This window comes from Doryrhamphus excisus, chromosome 1 (genome assembly GCF_030265055.1).
Source record: "Doryrhamphus excisus isolate RoL2022-K1 chromosome 1, RoL_Dexc_1.0, whole genome shotgun sequence".
NCBI lineage: Eukaryota > Metazoa > Chordata > Actinopteri > Syngnathiformes > Syngnathidae > Doryrhamphus > Doryrhamphus excisus.
Window position 1 is genome coordinate 25284142 of NC_080466.1, and position 23092 is coordinate 25307233.

The 23092-nt window shown below is 41.4% G+C and overlaps 2 protein-coding genes across 3 annotated transcripts; one reads left to right on the top strand and one right to left on the bottom strand.

Annotated features, from left to right (window-relative positions):
* Positions 1–143: 143 nt before the first annotated feature.
* Positions 144–11644, bottom strand: nus1 (NUS1 dehydrodolichyl diphosphate synthase subunit). Its single transcript, XM_058072560.1, has 5 exons — positions 11109–11644; positions 9304–9435; positions 4109–4261; positions 2356–2455; positions 144–1070 (listed from the first exon to the last, which is right to left on the bottom strand). The coding sequence occupies exons 1-5, from the start codon at positions 11503–11505 to the stop codon at positions 980–982; spliced, it is 873 nt and encodes a 290-aa protein (XP_057928543.1). The 5' UTR covers positions 11506–11644; the 3' UTR covers positions 144–979.
* A 705-nt stretch (positions 11645–12349) lies between these two features.
* On the top strand, positions 12350–22852 carry rad51b (RAD51 paralog B). Of its 2 annotated transcripts, XM_058075662.1 has the most exons (10): positions 12350–12555; positions 12886–12999; positions 13677–13781; positions 14002–14138; positions 15438–15557; positions 15856–16039; positions 17152–17194; positions 18636–18748; positions 21256–21334; positions 22503–22852. In XM_058075662.1, exons 1-10 carry the CDS (start codon positions 12472–12474, stop codon positions 22592–22594), a joined length of 1071 nt encoding a protein of 356 aa, XP_057931645.1. In that variant the 5' UTR covers positions 12350–12471; the 3' UTR covers positions 22595–22852. The 2 variants fall into 2 exon arrangements, with proteins under 2 accessions (XP_057931645.1, XP_057931654.1); XM_058075671.1 differs by lacking the exon at positions 18636–18748.
* The last annotated feature ends 240 nt before the right edge of the window (positions 22853–23092 follow it).

The following is a 23092-nucleotide window of genomic DNA, read 5'->3' on the forward strand; positions in this document are numbered from 1 at the left end:
CCACGCATGCACGGGGAGAACATGCAAACTCCACACAGAGATGGCCGAGGGTGGAATTGAACCCTGGTCTCCTAGCTGTGAGGTCTGCGCAGTGAGATTTCTACATTTATTATGTCTATCCGGATATTGTAATGATGACGAGAAGGTGCTCCATCAACAATGTCTTTATTGCAAAAACAAACTGGTTACTGTCGGGCCGCCCCACGTCAAAACATCAGCAAACTCACCTGTCCTCCACACACACGCACACGCACACAGTGTCAGGTCACAATCAAAATCTCCGGAAATCACCAAAAAATTTTACAACACATAACTGCCGAGGACCACCACTTGCCTCACCACTTCCACACACATTACCAGGAATGATTTTTGCTGTCTAAAAACATTTCTGTAAATGCGTGCAAGGACGACATGCTGATGGAAATGAACATAACCCATCCACTTGTATGATGCTCTCTTTTTAACAACTGTACCTTCTCAACAGGCAATAGAGCTTGTCAGTTGCTCACCACACACACACACACACACACACAGGAAAAAACAGTGCATTTGTTTATTAAGGACGGACAGTCAAGCTGCAGCCTTCAATAAAAAGTATGAAGAAAGACAATGAGACACATGAAGTGCTCATATTTACATCTCATCAATCGCCCTGTCCTTCAGCTCCACTTCCTGTCATCTTTTCAATCTCATGCTAGAATTTGTCATTTCAGCAGCGGCACAAAGCCTGCTTTCTTCTTGCTGTGTGATTCCAGTGGCCAAACAGCAGCTGGACATGGAATGTAGAGGACAGACGGTCCTCTCATCAACGTCACGCTGGTTGGTGTCCTTCCTCTTGGCACTTGGTTGGAGAACATGAGCTGGTGGCAGGAAGTCAGCCATCTGGCTCCGACTCCAGTCTCGGAGATGCGGGAGAAGACTGACGTATGGACAGCAGTAACTTGTCCTGACAGAGTCAAGTGGTCTTTTGTGAGGAACATCACTGGCCCAACCTCTGCTGGCATTGTCCGTAGCGCTGCAGGGCGCCCAGTAATTCCTCATAAGAGATGTTTCTGTGTGACGGCAGGGAGCTGAGAACAAAGAGCCATGCATCCTTACAACACAGCAGCAAATCTGACAACGCGATATTCAACTTTGCCTCTCATCTGCACACGAACCCTGCATCTTATACAACGGTACAGCTAATTTGTGGCTAAATTCCAACCTTGTTGCATCTCCTTCACATCAGAGCTACTACTAATCGTTTAAATACTGTGCCGCTTGCAAGTCAATGGGGAGACGGTAGTCCTTTCTTTGGCAGAAGCCAATCACAAGCAATTAGTGCACACACAATGAGCTTGTCAACCTATTGGAAATCATTACTCAATATAACAGTCTGACTCACGTTGTCCTCTTGCACGCTAAACTCATCACACAACAACTTAACACTCAAAGGTAGCTAAGAAATATACAAGTAGCAATACGAGTTTAAACATTTTAAAAATCCAACTCTTCACTTTTTCCCATAATGCATTTCATCCTGGCAAAGCATTACATTGGTTATGGCTGCTGAGGTGCTGCAATGCTGTCTCTGTCCACCAGAGGAGCCCAGAAGGAGGCTGGCATTGCAGCACTGAGGCAGCCATAACCAATATAATGCTATGCAGAGATGAAATACATGGGAAAAAGTTACCATAGCTGTTTTCTCATTTAGAACCTGTCTTGGTACTTGCATTGTATTTTTCTTAGCTCATTTTGGAGTGTTAAGTTACCATGTGATGAGTTTAGTGTTCTTTGTAAAATGACACCGGGAGTCGGACTGTTATATTGGGTAATGACCTGTCTTTTCAAACGGGTTGACAAGCTCATGATTGGCTTCTGTCAAATAAAGAGCTATGTGGCGCTCGCCTGACCTGTGTGTGCCACAATACGCCACTTTATGACATGGACAAGTGCGGCGTGACTTTCATATGGACAAATCTAGTTTTCTGGTTTTAGTGGGTGTGGCTTAAACACAGCTTACAGAAAATGTTATGCCAACTTTGTCCAAATGATGCTAGAGGGAGCAGAGATTTTAAAAAATTTGACATATACAACAAATGTGGCATCACTTTCAAGTAATTTTCCAGAACATAATTAATAGAATTAATGGTTAACAAGAAAAGAAACGGAAAATGCTTTTCTTGAATATCAGTAATAACGTTTAATACCAAATGCTAACTGGACGTAACACATGAAATGCGTATTTAATGAAAGCTACATAGCCATAGTGACTTGCATATTACTCAGGTCATGTCATCGTAAAAGTAAACAGTAGCAGGCTGAAAGAGAGTGAGCACCTCTGGTGTAGTTAATGTTGGAATAATAGTGTCTTACATGAATTCAGTGAGTCTGATGTGCCAGGGTAGGAAACCCAGAGTGCTGTCCACCGGACCGAACTTTACCACCAGCTCAGGATCTGGAATATACTTTGACTCTGAAACAAACACACAAGCTAGCTCATGAGCTTTTTATCTTGGCAATAGCATCCATACCAAACATGTACATACAACCTATTAACTTCTGTGATTTCTTATAAGCTCATCTCTTGACAGAAATATGAGAATGGCAATGGGAGGAGATTAAGTATGTACAGTGCCGTTTGTATGAAGTTGTATCCTTTGAGAGAATAAAGACAGGACTGAATTAAGTTGTATTCTTACTAGAATAAAAATGGTATCAATTCCTGTTCCTATAACTATACCTGACACAGACAATCTCACCCTTTAATGTGTTATATTAATGTGGATACCCACAGTATTCCTAATTGGTCATTTACATACTTGCAAATTGTTTTTCCAATTTGTGGGGAAAAACTGTCCATTCAAAAATAGGTTGTTTTTCACAGAAACTCATCATTCACCCAAAGTTCACCGAAAATAGCCAAAGTATTTATAATATTAGGGGTGTCCCGATACAACTTTTGCACTTCCAATCCAATACTGACATTGCAGCCTTGAACATCTGCCGATACTAATATCAATCCCGTATCAGCTTGAAACATTCAGAATGTTATAATTATTTTGTAGTGTGGCATGTTTGACAAGAGTCATTTACCCAAAAAATAATATTTTCCCTACAACAATGAATTAAGCGATTAAACACAACTTTACTCACCACTGACGGGGGCTGGTCATCCTTTCTGTTATAGCTAAGGACCTCTCGTCATCCCAGGGGAGTTTTCCCATGTGATGCTGCTTCAAATGCACCATGAGTATGCTTCGAATTAAACTTCCCCGGCTCTGCGCCACCACGGGGGAAACGTGTGCATGACAAGTTTTTGCACTCAGCGACGCCTGTTTCTGAATTTTACGAAAAAGGGAAAAACCGTGGGCTGTGTCGGGACGCTGCTGGATAGACGGGCTTTAGCAGAGTCAGGAATTGACTGATTGTATCGTATGCAAATATTGAAGATTTTAGCGGGCGGTTGATATTATCAGTTTTTTTTGCTGCTTTCAGTCTGGTATCCAATATCAATATTGGATTGGGACACCCCTCATAAATACGTGATAATACAGCATCTCATGCACAGCATACAAGTACGCAGTAATGGCTGCAGAAGCGCTAGCTTTTACACTCAACTTGCTTACGGCTTCCAAACTTGCAGCAAGGTGAGCACAAGTTCATATGTCATGTGACAAGCAAGCAACGCGGATTATGATTCGGAGGAACACTGGATACACCTTGGACTTCAAGCTAGGAGGAGCAGTGGAGTGGTGTACCACCACTGCTTTCAACGGAGATAGAAGTGGCTCCACAACAGACAGAAGCATGGCTTTAGCACTAGCCTGACAATTAGCACACACCGTGACTCCAAGTGTTGGATCCAATGGATCATCTTACCTTATCATTCATTGGTGGCGAGTGGCTATGCATTTTATACTTATACAAAGTGTTTAATACGTGTGGATTGTGCTTCTTTGCATTTAGCTTGGTAGCTTCTGTTTTCCTGAGTTAACAAAGGCAATTGAAGAGAGAGGGGATGGTTCTGGGAGTCACTTTTAGTCACTTTTATTGCAAATGTTGATCCCAAATCTGAATGAGGAGGTCTGAATGTAGTTGGACTTTTCTACGGTTAATGAAGTGCTACCTCTGAGCAGTGTGTCCAGCATGGAGACACTAATGTCTTTGGAGCTCCTCTCTTTGTTCTCCACAGAGCGACAGAGTTGCCGTGCTGCGTTAACGATACTCTGCTTCCCATCTTCTGGAGACAAGACCTTCACTGTGGGCTTGCATGACAACACTGAAAGACACAAGATCGAATGCATCAACATCCCTGCATAAAAAGATGAATAAAACTCCACCCATACAACAACAAATGTCCCATAACGTTTACTCCCAAAAGTCTCTGGAGTCACACAAAAAATGCAAGGCAGTTTGAAGTGAAAGCCACAGTATGCATCCACTTTTGGTATGTACCTGCATCGATCCTTGTGTCCCAATACTACACAGGAAAAAGGTAATCCCATTGAAACAAAAAAATAATAATTCAAGTTCAGGTCTCCATAGACTAAATACCGGCTGTCACAGATCCCAGGTTGGCGCGTGATGTCACTCCTTTCGCACCCCTAGCATGTAGCATGTAGCACAACCTTGCTTAAATACACACCACCCAGCACATTTTGAACAATTTTAGATACAATACAATACAACCAAACCTGTAAATGTTCATACTGCACAAAATGATGTTTTCTTCCAGGTGAATATCAAATAGTACTGTAAATAAAGGCATCTCTAGACAGACTTATGGAATTACATTTGTATATTCAATTCATGTTAAATTGGAATTGGGCTGGCGACAATTCCAGGGTGTACCCCACTGTTTGCTCAAAGTCAGCTTGGCATAAAAAAATGAAGTCGCTGAAAGACCAACTACAAAGACTACAGGTGTCCAGATACAAATTTTTCACTTCTGATAAATATTATATATATAATACATTACAATATATTATAAATATTACAGCCTGGATTATGAGCCAAAACATATCAACACAAATCATACATACTCTTCAGTGATTTAGTAGTGTGGAATGTTAGAAAAAGCTTGAACAAAGAACAATTGTCAGCAACAGCAGGTATGACATAAACTCACCCATTTACTTCTTCATGCGTCTAACTTTATCCATACTGTAGTGCAACGTGGTCAATGAGGCGTTTAAACCCATGTTTAAGCACCCATGCCCTTTTCTGTTCTGGCCAATGACTTTTTGCTGTGGGAGTTTCTCACACTTTGCAAATGTTTCGGCCCACAGGGGAGGGAGAGTCCTGGTCACCCAAAACCCGTGCTGTTTTTTTTGTGATGCTGCTTCAAATGTGCAATGATGTTGGTCATATTAACTCATTCAATGCCAGACATTTTTGATTTTCCAAGACACACAGAATATTGTGCTCTAGGGCTGGATAGAGAAGGTACATACCAAAAGAATGATTAGTCATCTTTCATCAGAAAAAAGTTTTTCTACCTTCTTCCGTTCTTTAGTAATAAGCAGTAGAACATGGGTAAGTTTCAGTAAAATAACAGTGCTCAACAAAAAAGGGAGAAAAAAGTTTTTGGTGAAAAGTTGCATTTCAAGCATAACTGTCACTTTAACCCAGATTTACCCATACATATTTAGCCAAAATGTCTAAACACCATGAATTATTTACAACTGAAATTTGTGTGTGCACGCTTCAAAATGTAACCTCCTTCGCAACACAGTGCGATGCCTTTTCACTTCCTTCACTACAGAGCATCTATTTCAATAGGAAAGATGCATGCACAGCACTTCTGCCTCCTGGTGGCCGTTATTTTTTTTTAAAAACACATACATCTTTGGAGGGTACGAGTTTTAAGTGGAAAACATACTGTATGTTCATTATTTTTTATATTTATCAATGTTGACATTTAATGAAAAATAGTCCTGTCAGAGGCAGGAGAAGAAGTTTTGTGTTCTCCACCAGGAAAACCGGTCTTGCCGCAAAGTGCGACTCACACTGACTCCGGTAGGCACTGTGGCGAGCGTCAGTTCTGATTGCGGAAACTGCGCTCACGAGAGCAGATGCTTAGACGATAACTAGCCTTGTGTACAGGAAGTTCAGTACGAATTGCCTTGACAGGTCACAAACAAGCAATACACTACATAACTGTGTGTCGGCTTTATGGACGTTTTTTTTTCTTCACAGAGACAATCTATACCAGGGGTGCTCACACTTTTTCAGCATGCGAGCTACTTTTAAAATGACCGAGTCAAAATGATCTACCCACTACAAAAATGCAAAACATCTATTTATTTTCAAATGTATTGAGGATTATTTGTACGTACAATGTATGTTGATGTACCTTACATAACCAAATGAGCCAATATTGCAAAACACACACATAATTAACAATTAACATTTTTTGTAATTACCTCCACATTACTCCACATTTCCCTTCTTTGGTACTGCAATGGTAGAATGGCATATGAGGCAAACGCACTTCGAAAAAGACATTGTGAAAAAAAAGTCCACCTCCCATTCCGTATGGAAGTGATATGTTTTTGCCTTTTTACTTGGTCCAGCTCCTTCACTCATTTTAGTGACCATAAACTTTAGCGAGGGCTTGAAATCTGACGCAATTCGCCGACTAGCTTAGCACTTTGCATCGTTGTTTACGCATGAGCGGTGACCTAAAGGTCAAAATTCAGTTGTCATCTGACTGGTTGTCCTGTATGTCAATCAAGTAACAGGGATGGATGATAGGCTGACATCGTAAGTTCTGCTGCACTTAGAGACGTTGTTTGATTTGATTGGTCGCCCGAAGGGCAACATTCAGTTGTCATCTGAATGGCTGCCCTGTATATCAATCAATTGACGGCATTGATGCGAGGATGATATTTTTTTAATGTCACGCCGCGATCGACCAGCGATCGACCAGTACCACCTCCGCGATCGACCAGTAGATCGCGATCGACTTAATGAGCACCCCTGTGTAGTGTTGCTGGCAGCACTTCCTGTTTCTGAGCATGGTTTGCTGTACAGTTTTTGTAAATAACTGGAAAATACATGTTTAGAGCTCACTTAGTGGTTAGTAGTTAATATTCTGCATTATACGGTTGTAGTGTTTTGTCTGTTTTTATCCACCTATTGCGTTGCTGTATGTAGTTCTTTTGACACCATAAGTAGGATCGGTGTGAAGTGGTGACGCCCAGCAATTAGTAACCAGTATAGTTACACTTGAGTACCTTGTTATGGTGCAAAAGTTATTCGATTATAGGTCATTTCAAGTGACCACCTAAAGGAGTTCATCTGCTGATTAGCACATGAACCAGCAGTTTTCAATACAGTAATCCCTCGTTTATGGGGGTTTATTGGTTCCAAACCTGGTAGTGATCATTCAAATTCTGTCTTCTGTTGTTTATTGGCGGTTGGCAAGCAGCTTTCGTGTGCATTAGCGCCATCTGTGGAACAGAATCTAAACCCTTCTATACTTTATTCCCAAGTGCAGTTTTATTAAAAAAAAAAGAAAATATATATCTATATAAAACATGTCCTGAGTTTAATTATGAAATATTAGCAAGATTGAATGTGATCTTTTCCTGTTTAAATTTATCCCGGGTGCGTTCTTTCAGTGCATCTGCAGCGCAGATCCAGACGTTCTTCACTTTTAAAAATGGAGGCCAGCAATCGGCACTGGACTAAGCAAAGTTTGTTTTTGATTCAAACTAAATTTCAAGACTGGATGAAGGAAAAACTGGCAATACGGAGTTATTCCAACAAGTTAAAGAAAAGAGGAAGTCAGTATCACGTGATGTTGGTGTTTACGCTTTACTGGGCATGCCCCATTGACTATTCTGGTTGGTTATAGCGGCGCATGTAGACACGCGAATGGAAAATTCCTTTCCATGTATACCATTGCTTTTGGAAAGGTCATTCGGAAAGATTCCATTCGGAAAGAGAAAAACTCCTCATGTAAACGTGGCTAGTGTTAATTTTTTCATATATTAAAACCAAATACATAAACCGTGATAGAGTTCTCCAAGTGGCAAGGGCTTACCATATTCAACTTTTTCATCATTTTTTATATTTGATCACATACTGAATTTGGGGTTTATTAGCGGTAAGTTACAATCATTTTTATTACAATATTATGACATACATCCTTCAAATATTTCCCTGTGTGTAGTGAATATACAGAATATATGTACTAACTGACTCCGTCCCCCACTGCTTTGTAGCAGTGTTAGCACACAGGCTTATCCACATCCTTTGGCTTTCCTTCTTCGTTTGCCTTGAAGGCAAAATACCTCAGAGCAACACGTTTGCCTCTTGTGTTTTCAACTAAAACAGGTTGCTTTGGCCCCCCCTGCAGCAGCACAGTTCATGATCTGTTATTATGCACATAGCAGCAAGGGGTAGGCGTGTAAGAGGGGTGCCGCATTGGCCAGGGACAGGGAGGGTATAGTATAGATACTTTTACAAATGAGGGTTGTATCTGGAAACAGTAGTCATATTTACATGGACCCAAATATTCCAATTCCATTCGGGTTTTTTGCTCAAACGGAAAGAATGTAACCTTTGTATACACCTCATTCTGAAAGAAAAGTGCCAATCCGAATGAATAAATAATCGGATTCACAGGGGTGAAATATTCCATTCCCCAATCAATCCGATTGAGGTATCTTGTACCCACTCAATCGGAAAGTTGCCAGGGTGCGTTCTTTCAGCGCATGCTCAGCTGTGACGCAACACGCAGACGTCTCTCAGATTTTGAAAATGGCGGCGAGCAGTCATCACTGGACTACAGCGGAAAGTTCGTTTTTGATACAAACTTTAAAAGAACTGAACGTTCAAGTTGCTGCTTTAAAAAAAAAAGCGTAGCAACTGTCCCAACAACTGTGGTAATCACACTCTCGTTCGCCATCTTCGATGAATCACATGATGTTGTTTACATTTTACTGCGCATGCCCCATTGACTATTCCGTTTGATTATAGCGGTACATGTAGACAGGAGATTGGAATATTCCTTTCCATAGATACACTGTTCTCTGGTACGTCATTCGGAAAGATTCCATTCGGAAAGAGGAAAATCTCCTCATGAGAATGTGGCTAATGTTTTTGAGTATCAATAATTCACAATCTTAGTAATCCTACCGGCAACCAAATTTTAAAACAATTGCCCGCGTCTGACCTAATATCACTCTTGAGTTTTCGAATTGAACTTTGCTCGAAAGCACATGGCGCAATAAAAGACTGGTAAACAGTGTTACATAATCACAGTCAGTGTGTCATCGTAACACTGTGGAGGTAAATATTGTGTGTCCTTACCATGATTCTGGTGTTCATCTCCACAATCACTCAGGAACTCCACATTGTATTTGGATCCTTCTACACCCAGAAGATCCTTCTGTTGTCTCAGTATCACCTCCAGCAAGCGAGAGTTGTTTTTCCGGAAAATACCTGGCAGACAAAGAAAACAGAGAAACTTGACAACAGCTTTGCAGTATCTTGTCTTTTATGAATGTACAGTCGAGCCAATTTTTCCTCATTGGAAATGATACAGGTGTCCCCCAGAAGATAATAACATAACCGCATCCATCCATCCATTTTCTATGCTGCTTATATCCCAATCCATGGTAATGTAGTAATAGTAGTAGTAATAGTCCAAGCTGTTCTTAAGCATCCTAATTACCCTATTCATTGGGAAGCACTGATTTAATCACCTCAACAGTTGAACAGCAACAGCAGCTTTCTGCTGTTGGTTTGTGGACACTCTTGCTAAGAACAAAGAAGCTCACTGATGATCTGCAGTTGTGCACCGTGCCTGATCACAAGACAGGAAAGGGAAATAAGGCCATGTCTAAATGTTTTCAAGTTTCAGTGGCTACAGTGCTAAGTGTTGTTAAAAAATACGAGATTCTGTGGAAAATCTCGGGAATGTGAGAGGGAAGCCAAAAGTGACACCTTTACCGGCCAGGAGAATAGAGAACAAGGTGAAAAAGAGTCCAAGGATTTGGCTATATCAGGCCATCCTCGGGAACAGCCACTGCACACTGATGGTTTCCATGGACGCAGACCGAGAAGTACGACACTTCTCCTTTTGTGGTCAGTACATAAAAATTGAATTATTTGGCCGCAATGATGTAGCATGAGCAAGGAGAAGACTTCAACCTGAAGAACACCCCTACTGTCAAACATGGCAGTGGGAACCTACTGTTTTGGGGGTGTTTCTCAGCCAATGGCCAGGGAATCTAATCACAGTATAAAATGAGTAGTTACCTGTTTAGATAAATATTGTAAACGTGGGCTTGTTGCTATCATGGAATAGGAATAACATCCTTTTTCAAAATGTATACTGTACTTTGAAGCCAAATACCAAATCAGTGAAAGGTTGAAAACACAACAAACTTACAGTATCACTCAGATACTGTAAACATCCAGCAGCAACACAACGTTTTGGCATGACTATTATTACGATAAAAAATATACTCAAGCAAGTAGACAATCTACCTCAAGAAGCATTTGTTTACTCTGCTTTAGTGGAGAGGTGTCACCCCGATGACGTCACTTCCAGATATGAGCCTGAACACCAAGAGCTAGATCATCATGGGTGGTGCCATGAACTACTATACCTTTGAAAATGTATTATTTGCTTTCATGAATTCAATAAAGTAGATTTAAAAACAATATATAGTAACTTGTACTTTTTACTATCCTCATGCAGTCTGCAGAGAAACTTAGCCCAGTGGACCAACTTCAGCACTGGTGGACATTCCAGCATGACAACGACCGAAAACACACAACAGGCATGGTGAAGCAATGGTTAGCGGAGGTGTGTGTGAGCTGGAAGGTGCTTGTCACTGACGTACTTCCACAGGGGAAAAGCCAACAATTTTTAATCCTGCTAACACTAAAAATCTGCCAATGCCTCACCAGCCATGAACCTCAACACACTGTTGTAGAGTGTGCAGATTTTCTCTAATATACAACATATATCCATTTAGTTAATGTGTGTATTTACTGTGTTGTCATAGAAGCTGAGATAGAACAATTTTCTCTATCGGTATATGTATTCTCTATAATACATAACATGAACTCATATGTGAATAAGTTTGGTTAAAGTGTGTTTTTACCGTGGTTGTCATAGACGCTGACATAGGATATACCAACAGCCATACACCAGACCACCACGTTCCCGATGTCCGTGTAGCTGTGCTCTTCTTCGGCTACCAAGAGGCCGATGTGCACCGGTAACTTGTCCAAGGCTTTGCCGTCAGTCAGCCACCGGTGTCGCCGACTGTCAGCGCCGTTTCCAGTTACCGGAGTTCCATTAGCTTCGGGTCTGTGATTATATTTCCGTTGGTCGTGGAAGCCGGCTAGGGACATTGGCAATAGCAGTGCGGCCACAGCACGCTCCCACAGCCGGCCATTGCAGCTCCGAAGCAGCACACGCAACCAGGAGACGAGCGCTCTGTTGCTGTGGAGCACGAACAGCAAAAGCCGCCATAAGAAGCTGTACAACAGCGCCATTGATGTCCTTACGTCCGCTAAACTTGACTGGTGTATTACAATTGCTGCACACGCCTCTTATGTGTGAGTATTATTAGTGTCTGACTCATCCGTGTCCATGTCACCTGCCTGCCGCCATCTTGCTCTCTCCCTGGCAACCCCTGACCTCTGAACCCTCGGCGTGATTACACGTAACTCGCTGATTGGACGACAGTCGTGTGACGTCACTCAGAACCTCTCAAATTTGTGCACAAGGATCGGTGATACCGCAACTTTTGCTACCGCTCCGATACAAAGTAGATACAAAGACCTGTATTACCGACACTTTTTACTTGAAATCTGTCAGGCTTCTTGCATGATTTTGTCAACATTAGCAAAAAAATGAAAAACATTATTCAGTTAATTTAAGCCTAACATTCGCTGACTTTGTACACAATATAACAATAACAGTATCAACAACACAAGAAAACACATATGTGTGAACTTACAGAGCAGAGAACTGAAAAATAACTATATTTCACCACAGTAGTATCGATGCGATACTGATACCGCCATCTGTATCGATATTTATTTTTTTGTTCCTGGTCATTTTTTTTTAATTCCTGTTTTATATTGTACTATACAGCACACCACTTTAAACAATAGGTCTACATATCCATCAGCGGAAAATCCAGAACGATGTATTGATCTGCTCAAACATATATAATTGTTTTATTGTACTCATTTTAATTGCCACGTAGAAGCCAGCGCCAAACAATGCATAGTGTTTATGATAAGCAGCCAACAGTCAAATAGAACGTCTTGACCAGGATGGTGCTATTACCACTAAGCAGCGGTAGAGGACGCCATTGTGAGTTAAAACACCACTGCAACACATCATAGAAGACGAAGAAAAAGAAGAACCCAGTCCTATCAGAATGAAAACAAAGTAACGAAATCGTATTTTATGCTTATTTGATTCTGTAAAATGAGTTTTAAAAGCCAACAATGGCGTCTAGAGCACTGAAGCGAGCCGGCGTGTCTCCTGAGTTATGTCAGCGGCTTAAACGGAGTAAAATAGAAAGTTGTAAGGTAAGTTTGATGCCAAACAGTAGTGCCAGTGTTCACTATTGCACACTTGTGCTATTCTACTTCACTGTTTTAATGGGTTTCACACACAGTATTTCATCACAAAAGTCACATTTCAGCAAGCATGTTACTTTTCTCAGGGGTCAGTACTATGGTAAATTATGGATATAACATAAAGTAGCCTGTGTGCAGCCTGTACAGCTTTACTCTATTTCATCCATCCAAGACACTTAATCCTCACTCACCTATGTCAGCTTACTTTTGGGTGATGTGAACATCATGCTTGACTGATGCTTGTATGAAGGGATGAAAAGAAGCTCCTTGTCTCCTCAGGACCTGCTGTCTAGGACTCCCTTTGAGGTGATGCACGCTGCAGGCATAAGTTACCAGGAGGCTTTGGAGATGTTGGAATCTGTGAGCAGAGTCATCGCTCCGTCGGCCATTACGGTGTGCAGAAGCTTTATCACTATCTTCTCCATGTTAGTGTTGGGAATATTAGTGTTATTGATGGTATATTCTATATGATTCCTAATAAGAATATTAGTGTTATTGATGGGATACTCTATATGATTCCTAATGAGAAATATTAGTGTTATTGATGGTATACTCTATATGATTCCTAATAAGAAATATTTGTGTTATTGATGGTATACTCTATATGATTCCTAATAAGAAATATTAGTGTTATTGATGGTATACTCTATATGATTCCTAATAAGAAATATTAGTGTTATTGATGGTATATTCTATATGATTCCTAATAAGAAATATTAGTGTTATTGATGGTATACTCTATATGATTCCTAATAAGAAATATTAGTGTTATTGATGGTACACTCTATATGACTCCTACTAAGAAATATTAGTGTTATTGATGCTATACTCTATATGATTCCTAATAAGAAATATTAGTGTTATTGATGGTATACTCTATATGATTCCTAATAAGAAATATTAGTGTTATTGATGGTATACTCTATATGATTCATAATTGGAAATATTAGTGTTATTGATGGTATACTCTATATGATTCCGAATAAGAAATATTTGTGTTATTGATGCAATATATACGATTCCTGATAATAAGTAATAGTGTTATTGATGTATGATATGATTCCCGACAGGCGTTGGAGTTGTGGAAGCGACAGTCAGACTGTTGTTTGTCCACGTCCCTGCCAGCTTTGGACAAAGTGCTGAGGGGAGGTTTACCCTGTGGGAGCATCACTGAGGTACGGATGTTGGCTTTGGGCTCTTCTGAAAGCCAACAAGCTGAATTGTTAGCTCCAACAGTCAGAATGTGTGTACGTTTCCATACACTGACAAATGCTTTCTTATCATATGCTTGGGAAATAACTAGTTTAGGAGGTATGGACTGGGAAACACAACTTCTTACCTAATCCCATAATGAGACTTCCGAAATGGACTATTTGACTGGATTAGTTTTTTTAGGTGGCGGGACCGTCAGGCTGTGGGAAGACTCAGTTGTGTTTCATGCTGAGTGTTGTGGCCACGCTGCCAAAGGAGCTGGGTGGTCTGGACCGCAGCGTGATCTACATTGACACGGAGTCAGCGTTCTCTGCTGACAGGTGATACTCCGGTCTGCAGCAGCATCCTACATAGAAGTATCATAGAGAGAACATTCACCTTCTCATGCTTATTCAAGGAACATACAGTGCATCCGCGAGTCAGGTGTCTGAACATCCACATTGTTGAGGGCCACATAGTACAAAATGGAGGATGCAAGGTCTCCTTGCATCCTTACATCCTTACTTTCCGTAATATTGTGACTTTAGTCCGAAAATATTATAACTTCTTCCACAATATATTTTTGAAATGGTAAATGTTTTTTCTAGTGCTTTTCCATCTCCAAGGCACTCAAAGCACTTTTGGTTTTTATGACGAAAAAAAATCTTAATCTTTAAACTCTATGCTACTAAAGTGGCATTATTTTTGTCATATTACGTAAAAAAAAAAAAAAAAATGAACGTGAGCTGGGATTAGATCGTCGTGAGACAGGTTAGTTTTACCCTACTGATGATGTGTCGTTGCAAAAAAGTCTCAAATACTTTCAACACAAGTTGAAGTAAAAAAAAAAAAAAAAAAAATATATATATATATATATTTTTTTTTAAGGTTATTTTTATGTTATGTTTAGGTTATGTTCCAAAAATAAAGTCAAAACTATTTTTGGAACATAACAAAAATAGTTGTATTTCTAGTTTTGTTTGTTCCACATAATATTCAGACCATTAAAAAAGTTTTCATTTAATATTAATACTTTATGCCACTGAAAATACATGATTTTTCATGAAAATATTTTTTCATGTAATTACTGCTGATTTTTGTGATTTGTTTTTTTTGTTTTTTTTTTTACTTTTATTGTTAAATTTTATTTATTTTTTTTATTCACAGTGCTTGACTTTTTCTACATTTTGTTACACCATAGCTTTATTCCAAAATCAACTACAATCGGGTGTCCATCGTGAATCCAAGACAGGTTGTCAGGATGTGGTTTCAGTCGCCATTGTTCAGATGACTACACAGGAAGCTACACAGCTAGTCAAAGAAATGTAGGTGTTTTTGCGCACTCTCAACAAAACACTGCCCCCTAGCATTTTGGTAGAGAATTACAAGTCACATACTAAGAAGTATCATTCCTACGCTGTAGCGTCATGAAACCTGTCCAAACCTTTGCCACTGAGGGCCACCTACTGAAGAATGACTGGTGCTGTGGTCAGACGATAATATTGGTCGCCCGACGTTAATGAGCATCCCTGTATCCTAGTATTTATTATTTCCTGTACTGAGTGGTAGGTTGGTGGACCAAATGTATGACCTGAGCATGATGTGTGTATGTATGTGTGTGTGTGTGTGTGTGGTACCAGGCTGGTGGAGATCGCACAGAGCAGGTTCCCAGACGTCTTCTGCGCCAAGGAGCAAGTCTTACAGATGGCAGGGAGGGTTCATGTCTTCAGGGAGCTCACCTGCCAGGACGTCCTCAACAGGTGTAGTATGTCAGAAAGAGCGCTACTGATGCATGCTTAAAAATCCCAATGCCAAATGCCCCATAAGCTCCTCTTTGAGCTTTATATAATGCTCATTTTCACTTCCATTGGCACCCTGCTGCTTGGCAGACATCATGAAGTGGAAAAACACAAGCAAAATAACATTTTTAATTAATTGATTGTAGTTCTTTTATAACCACAACTGGTGGTCCAGAGTGGCACGAGTTGGTAACATTGCATGACAAACAAGAAAAAGTGTTGATGCTTCCTAAACAGGCGTCCTCTCCGTCCTTACCAGACTGGAGAGACTGGAGGAGCTCATCATCTCCAGCGAAGCAGGTCTGATCATACTGGACTCAGTGGCTTCAGTGGTTAGAAAGGAGTTTGACACAACATTGCCTGGCAACCTGATACACCGCAGCAACCTGCTGGGACAGGAAGCCACCGCCCTCAAATATCTGGCTCATCAATTTAACATCCCTGTAAGTACTCGGGACGGACGATATCACGTTCTCCTGTCTGATCCCAATAGCCTATCCAAACTGTGGCAGCAGCAACAAAAATAGAAAAATCAGCAGTCATTTTACAAAAATAAAGTCAAAATATCAAGCATTATGATTAAGTTATTATTCATTGAGAAAACAATCATAATTCATACCGCAATAATGTAGTAATAAAAATAAAATAAATACAATTTTAGTTGCATAGGGTTGAAATTTTCAAGGAAGATGTCTTTTTTTAAGTCACAGCAAATGAAGTTCTAATTTTGAAAGATTAGGTTGTGCAAAAGAGTATTGAATAAATGTTATGGGAATAAAGTCATAATTATGTAAAAAAAAAAATTACAAAACTAAAGTTAAAACGGTTTAAAAATACAATAAAACAATCAACAGCAGTAACAGCATAATTTAACATAAGAAAAAAGCATATCTAACAAGTTAAAAAGCACAATTTTACATTTAATCTTGTCATAAGTCATAATGCAGTATTATGAAAAGACACATTACGAAGGTTGTAGGCGGAAGTTGCAATATTTGGAAAATTCATTCATTCATTTTCTACCACTTATCCTCACGAGGGTCGCAGGGGTGCTGGAGCCTATCCCAGCTGTCTTCTGGCGAGAGGTCGGGTACACCCTGGACTGGTGGCCAGCCAATCATTCATTCATTCATTTTCTACCGCTTTTTCCTCACGAGGGTCGCGGGGGTGCTGGAGCCTATCCCAGCTGTCTTCGGGTGTAAGGCGGGGTACACTCTAGACTGGTCGCCAGCCAATCACAGGGCACATATAGACAAACAACCATTCACACTCACATTCATACCTATGGACAATTTGGAGTGGCCAATTAACCTAGCATGTTTTTGGAATGTGGGAGGAAACCGGAGTACCCGGAGAAAACCCACGCATGCACGGGGAGAACATGCAAACTCCACACAGAGATGCCAGAGGGGCCAGCCAATCAATTAAAAATAAAAAAATAATATATTTGACCCACCCCTGAATTAGATCATCAATCAGGAGCTGGACTATGAATTTGGAGTTAGCATGAGAAATCAAAGTTTCACCATCTAAACCGGTCCTTTTGTCCCACCAGGTGGTCCTGACCAACCAGATCACCACTCATACGGGGCATCAAGGTGAGTGGAGAACACCGGTGGGATTTGTGCGTGTTGAATTTTGCAGCACACATACACTAGTGGGACTAAATACCAGACCTGCCAACATATACACATTTATCTACTGCTCTCCAGCTACGTACGTATTGTGTTTCATTTGTCCAGCTTTAGTTTCGAGTCCAGTGTGTGAAATTTAGATTATGCTCCTGTGTGGAGACACCGGCCTACAGTACACATAAGAGTGGTGGCTCTCACATAGAGTTATGAAAGCAGGACTGTTGAAAGTTTAGCAGATCATTTGAATCACACTTTAAACTCTGTTATTATGAACAAGGAAGGGTTGCATTCAAAGACATCTTGTAATTGTTTATATAGTTCAACTTCAAACAGCTAAAATAATGCATAATGCTAACAATAAGCAATTATCTAAAAATGTCATCCAATACTTCTCTACAAGAGAGGAGAAATATGATCTCAGGGAAGAAGTACATTTGAAACACTTCTATGCTAGGACTACGTTATGCTAGCCATAGCATTTCAGTATGTGGAATCAAACTATGGAATGGATTGAGTAAGGAAATCAAACAATGCACAACGATGAGCCAATTCAAGAAACAATACAAGCAGTTGATGTTTGCTAAATACAAGGATGAAGAGTCGGGCGGCACGGCGGTCGAGTGGTTAATTGGTGACTCCAAGGTATGAATGTGAGTGTGAATGGTTGTTTGTCTATATGTCTCCTGCCTCTCGCCCAAAGGCAGCTGGGATAGGCTCCAGCACCCCCTGCTATATATATCACTATATTGACAATATTTACTATGCATGGTCATATCATCTCGTACTTTGGTACGTGACAAAAAAAAAACAATAAAAACTTAAACTACATTAGGAAAGCAGGAAGTGAACAAATGTAACAGTTACTGATTGTAAAAGTACCAGATGGAGGGGTAGGATTTAATAAGCTTTGCTTCTTCCTACTCCTTTTGGACATGTGGAACTGGGAACTGATTATGGGATGCACTCAATTGTAATTTGATGCATGTTCAAATCAAATAAAACCATTACCATTACCATTAAATGTACTTGTTTTCAGTGTATTTACCAGCATACTTAAATGTAGACTGCACGGTGGATGAGTGGTTACTGCACAGGCCACACAGCACATCTCTGTGTGGAGTTTGCATGTTCTCCCCGTGCATGCGTGGGTTTTCTCCAGGTACTCCAATTTCCTCCCAAAAACATTCGCCTCTCAGCCGAAGACAGCTGGGATAGGCTCCAGCACACCCGTGACCCGAGTGAGGATAAGCTGTATAGAAAAAGAATGAATGAATGTTAATGCACTATTTTACAGCCCTGAAATACATAAAAAGAGCATTAAAAAGTAAGCAATGAGTAGTTCATTCATAGTTCAAAATGTGAATAGTTTCATTGACAGGCCGTCATGTGCGTGGATGTTTTCCAGGGGCTGCTGGGGAGGATTGTGGCGGGTTTGTGACGGCAGCTTTAGGAAACACTTGGAGTCACAGCGTCAACACCCGTTTTATTGTACAGTACATAGATTCACGCCACAGACAGGTAAGAGACACATTGCAGCCAATCAAACTATTGCAATTTCAATCATTTCCTGACACACCAGTGTTTAAAGGGGACCTATGATGCTCATTTTCCAGCCTTTTGTATTACCGTGTGGACTCCTATATAGCAGCTCCACATCATAACCCGCACAGAAATTCCAGAATCTGCACCTGTATTTCCTTGGTTTTCCGAAATTCATTCATTCATTCATTTTCTTCCGCTTTTCCTCACGAGGGTCGCGGGGGTGCTGGAGCCTATCCCAGCTGTCTTCGGGCGTAAGGCGGGGTACACCCTAGACTGGTGGCCAGCCAATCACAGGGCACATATAGACAAACAACCATTCACACTCACATTCATACCTATGGACAATTTGGAGTGGCCAATTAACCTAGCATGTTTTTGGAATGTGGGAGGAAACCGGAGTACCCGGAGAAAACCCACGCATGCACGGGGAGAACATGCAAACTCCACACAGAGATGCCCGAGGGTGGAATTGAACCCTGGTCTCCTAGCTGTGAGGTCTGTGCGCTAACCCCTAGACTACCGTGCCGCCCTTTCCGAAATTTAATTTTAATTTATTCCCGCCTCCGGGCGCGCCCACTCAGCTTTATTGGTCACACTCCTGAGGACTTCTGGACTAGAGCTGAACCCCACTTTCTGATTTTGTTGTTATATGAGTTGATAATAAATGCATTGATAGCTACATTGGTTTGCTTAATTTGGTCTTTAAACGTTTTTTGCGAGACTACTGGTGTTTAAAAAAAACGAGGGTAGATCCAGCGATTGTGGTGGAAAAGGCTATTAGCAACTCCAGACATCGGTGAGCTTGTAATTTGCATGCAGGCAGGTAAGACGCTCCTTGAATACACATTCTATAATGCTACACAGACAACCGCTTACTTATACAAAATAAACACATTTGGCAGACTGATCAATGACATTAGCCACGTTTACATGAGGAGATTTTCCTCTTTCCAAATGATGTACCAGAAAACAGTGTATACATGGAAAGGAATATTCCAATCTCCTGTCTACATGCACAGCTATAGTCAAATGGAATAGTCAATGGGGCATGCGCAGTAAAATGTAAACAACATCATGTGATTCATCGAAGATGGCGGACGAGAGTGTGATTACCACAGTTGTTGGGACCGTTGCTACGATTTTTTTTAAAGCAGCAACTTGAACGTTCAGTTCTTTTAAAGTTTGTATCAAAAACGAACTTTCCGCTGTAGTCCAGCGATGACTGCTCGCCGCCATTTTCAAATAACCCGAATGGAATTGGAATATTTGGATCCATGTAAACGTGACTATTGTTACTGACAGCTTGCGCTTCTGACTCTTCAATATGACCAAGTAACGTTGGAAAGCCATCAGGCCTCAGCAACAGTTTGGTGGATAGTCCAGCCTTGCCCATCCGTCCATCCGTCCGTCCATCCGTCCATCTTCTACCGCTTATCCGAGGTCAGCAGCCAAAGCAGGGAAGTCCAGACTTCCCTCTCCCCAGCCACTTCGTCCAGCTCCTCCCGGCGGATCCCGAGGCGTTCCCAGGCCAGTTGGGAGTCGTAGTCTCTCCAACGTGTCCTGGGTCTGCTACCAGTTGGACGTGCCCTGCACACCTCCCCAGGGAGGCATCCTAACCAGATGCCCAAGCCACCTCATTTGGTTCCTCTCAATTCGGAGGAGCAACGGTTCTAGAGTCTCTCCCAGATGACAGTGCTTTTCACCTGATCTCTAAGGGAGAGCCCAGCCACCCTGAGAAAACTTGAGTTTGGCCGCCTGTACCCGCCATCTTGTCCTTTCGGTCGCTACCCAAAGCTCATGACCGTATGTAGGGTAGGAACGTAGGTAGACTGGTAAATTGAGAGCTTTGCCTTTCGGCTTAGCTCTCTCTTCACCACAACGGACCGACGTAGAGACCGCATCACTGCTGTTCACAAAACTGTCCCATATTCTGCTCTTGCTAGCCAGGAATCTGCAACCCCAACCACTTCTGCCTGATGTTTGATCTTTCAGCAAGTTCAAACATGAACAAATATTTCCTGGAAGCCATTAGCGTTAGCTCCGTGCTAACACATTCACATCCTCGACAAACAGCAGGGCAGGGGGAGAGCTCATATAAGGAAGTCCTGTCCGCTGTGATGTCACAGTGAGCCGGAGTGGGGTGGGGTACATTTAGCCCATAATGATGTGTCTATGATGTCATAGACTGTAGTTTTTTTACTGACTAACACACTTACACCATAAGTCATCAAGTCATTGTTTTTTTAATGATCATGGGTACAAAATAAGCCACCACATGAAAGAAATTTGCAAGTGGTAGCATTGTGAACATTAATGAAGGTGAGAAACAGTACCGAATTTGAGAAAAAAAACAACTACCATGGTGGTTATTGCAGTCTGAATTCAGTCGATTTGGAACAATTTAATAACGGAAACTGAGGTTCCATTGACTTGCATGTATTTCTAATCTGCAGTTGTATTCTTGTCATCTTTCTTTTTTTCAGCTGTTGGTTGCCAAGTCACCCGTGGCTCCCTTTGCTGTGCTCAACTACGTCATCGACAAGGAGGGACTTTGTATGCACGGTACGTAAGCATGCAGTAAGTAAATCTAATGTTACTTGATCTATGTACTACTAGATCTAATAGATTCATTCATTCATTTTCGGGGTGCTGGAGCCTATCCCAGCTGTCTTCGGGCGAGAGGCGGGGTACACCCTGGACTGGTCGCCAGCCAATCACAAGGCACATATAGACAAACAACCATTCACACTCATATTCATACCTATGGACAATTTGGAGTGGCCAATTAACCTAGCATGTTTTTGGAATGTGGGAGGAAACCAGGAAACCACGCATGCACGCATAGGAGGACATGCAAACTCCACACAGTGATGGCCGAGGGTGGAATTGAACTCTGGTCTCCTAGCTGTGAGGTTTGCGTGCTAACCACTAGACCGCCGTGCCGCCCCAGATCTAATAGATCTATTCTAGAAATCCTAGAATCACAAAAACATACCTGTGGTATTTTTTTGTGTGTGTTATGTCATCATCATCACAGCACACTATCAGTGAATGTTATTATTGTGTAATTGTGTCGTGAATATGTCACTTTCTTGGGGCTGCACAGTGGTAAAGTGGTTAGCGTGCAGGCCTCACAGCTAGGAGACCCGAGTTCAATTCCACCCTCGGCCATCTCTGTGTGGATTTTGCATGTCTCCCCATGTGTGGGTTTTCTCCGGGTACTCCGGTTTCCTCCCCCATTCCAAAAACATGCTAGGTTAATTGGCCACTCCAAATTGTCCATAGGTATGAATGTGAGTGTGAATGGTTGTTTGTCTATATGTGCCCTGTGATTGGCTGGCCACAAGTCCAAGGTGTATCCTGCCTCTTGCCCGAAGACAGCCGGGATAGGCTCCAGCACCCCCGCAAATGAATGAATGTCACTTTCTTGGCTTTGTTCATGGCTGCGTTTGTTTTAAACTGGTTGCCAGAATTTATTCTGGTTGTGACATCACAGCCAAAATGGCGTCGGTTCAGAAAACTCACTACGAGGTGTGTCAAAATGGTATCAAAATGATCACTTAATTTCATAGTTTTTTATTAATCTATGACAACAATCTTTAATTAAGTGAGTACTTTCGTTTTGCAATGTTTTTTTCCAAACCTTTTTTGGTGTTTTAAGTTGTTGAAGCAACACAGATCACTGTAAAGATTCATGGTGGATGATGACGTCTGTCTTTCTTTGTGGTAGACAATGACGGTGAAGAGGTCTTGTACCAGGGAACGGATCCCAGCCTCCAGACTATTAGGGTGAGAACCGGACTCGAAATGGATACAAAGTGACTCCATTCTTTCAAAGCACGAGTGCGGTGGCAGTTCCTGGAGGCTGTTTGGTTGACTTGGTTAATTCAGTGTCAAAAAAATCAATTTTTTAAACTTTTGTCAATATAATATACAACGTTTCAATGCTGTTCAGGTATTTTTTAACGTTTGAGAATGTTTCTCTGATGTGGTAAAGCATAACTCGTACACACTGTTACGATATTATTGTTTATTGTACTGTTGTTTGCAAATTTGAAATGTGTTTAATAAATATTTAAATCTTCTGTGGTCACCAGGTACTAGCATGTTACTCATCCCGGGCCTAAAACGTCTACCCTTGTTACCAGGGCCTGAGTGGCCCCACCCCCCCTCTCCACACACACACACACCAGTCCTGGGCCTCACTCATGCCTGGGCCCAGGACAAGATAACCAGAAGTTCCACCCCCAATGATGGACCAATCTGCCGTTGAGCCATCATGTACACCAGATATACCCTGCTACACTAGATTATCGGGAT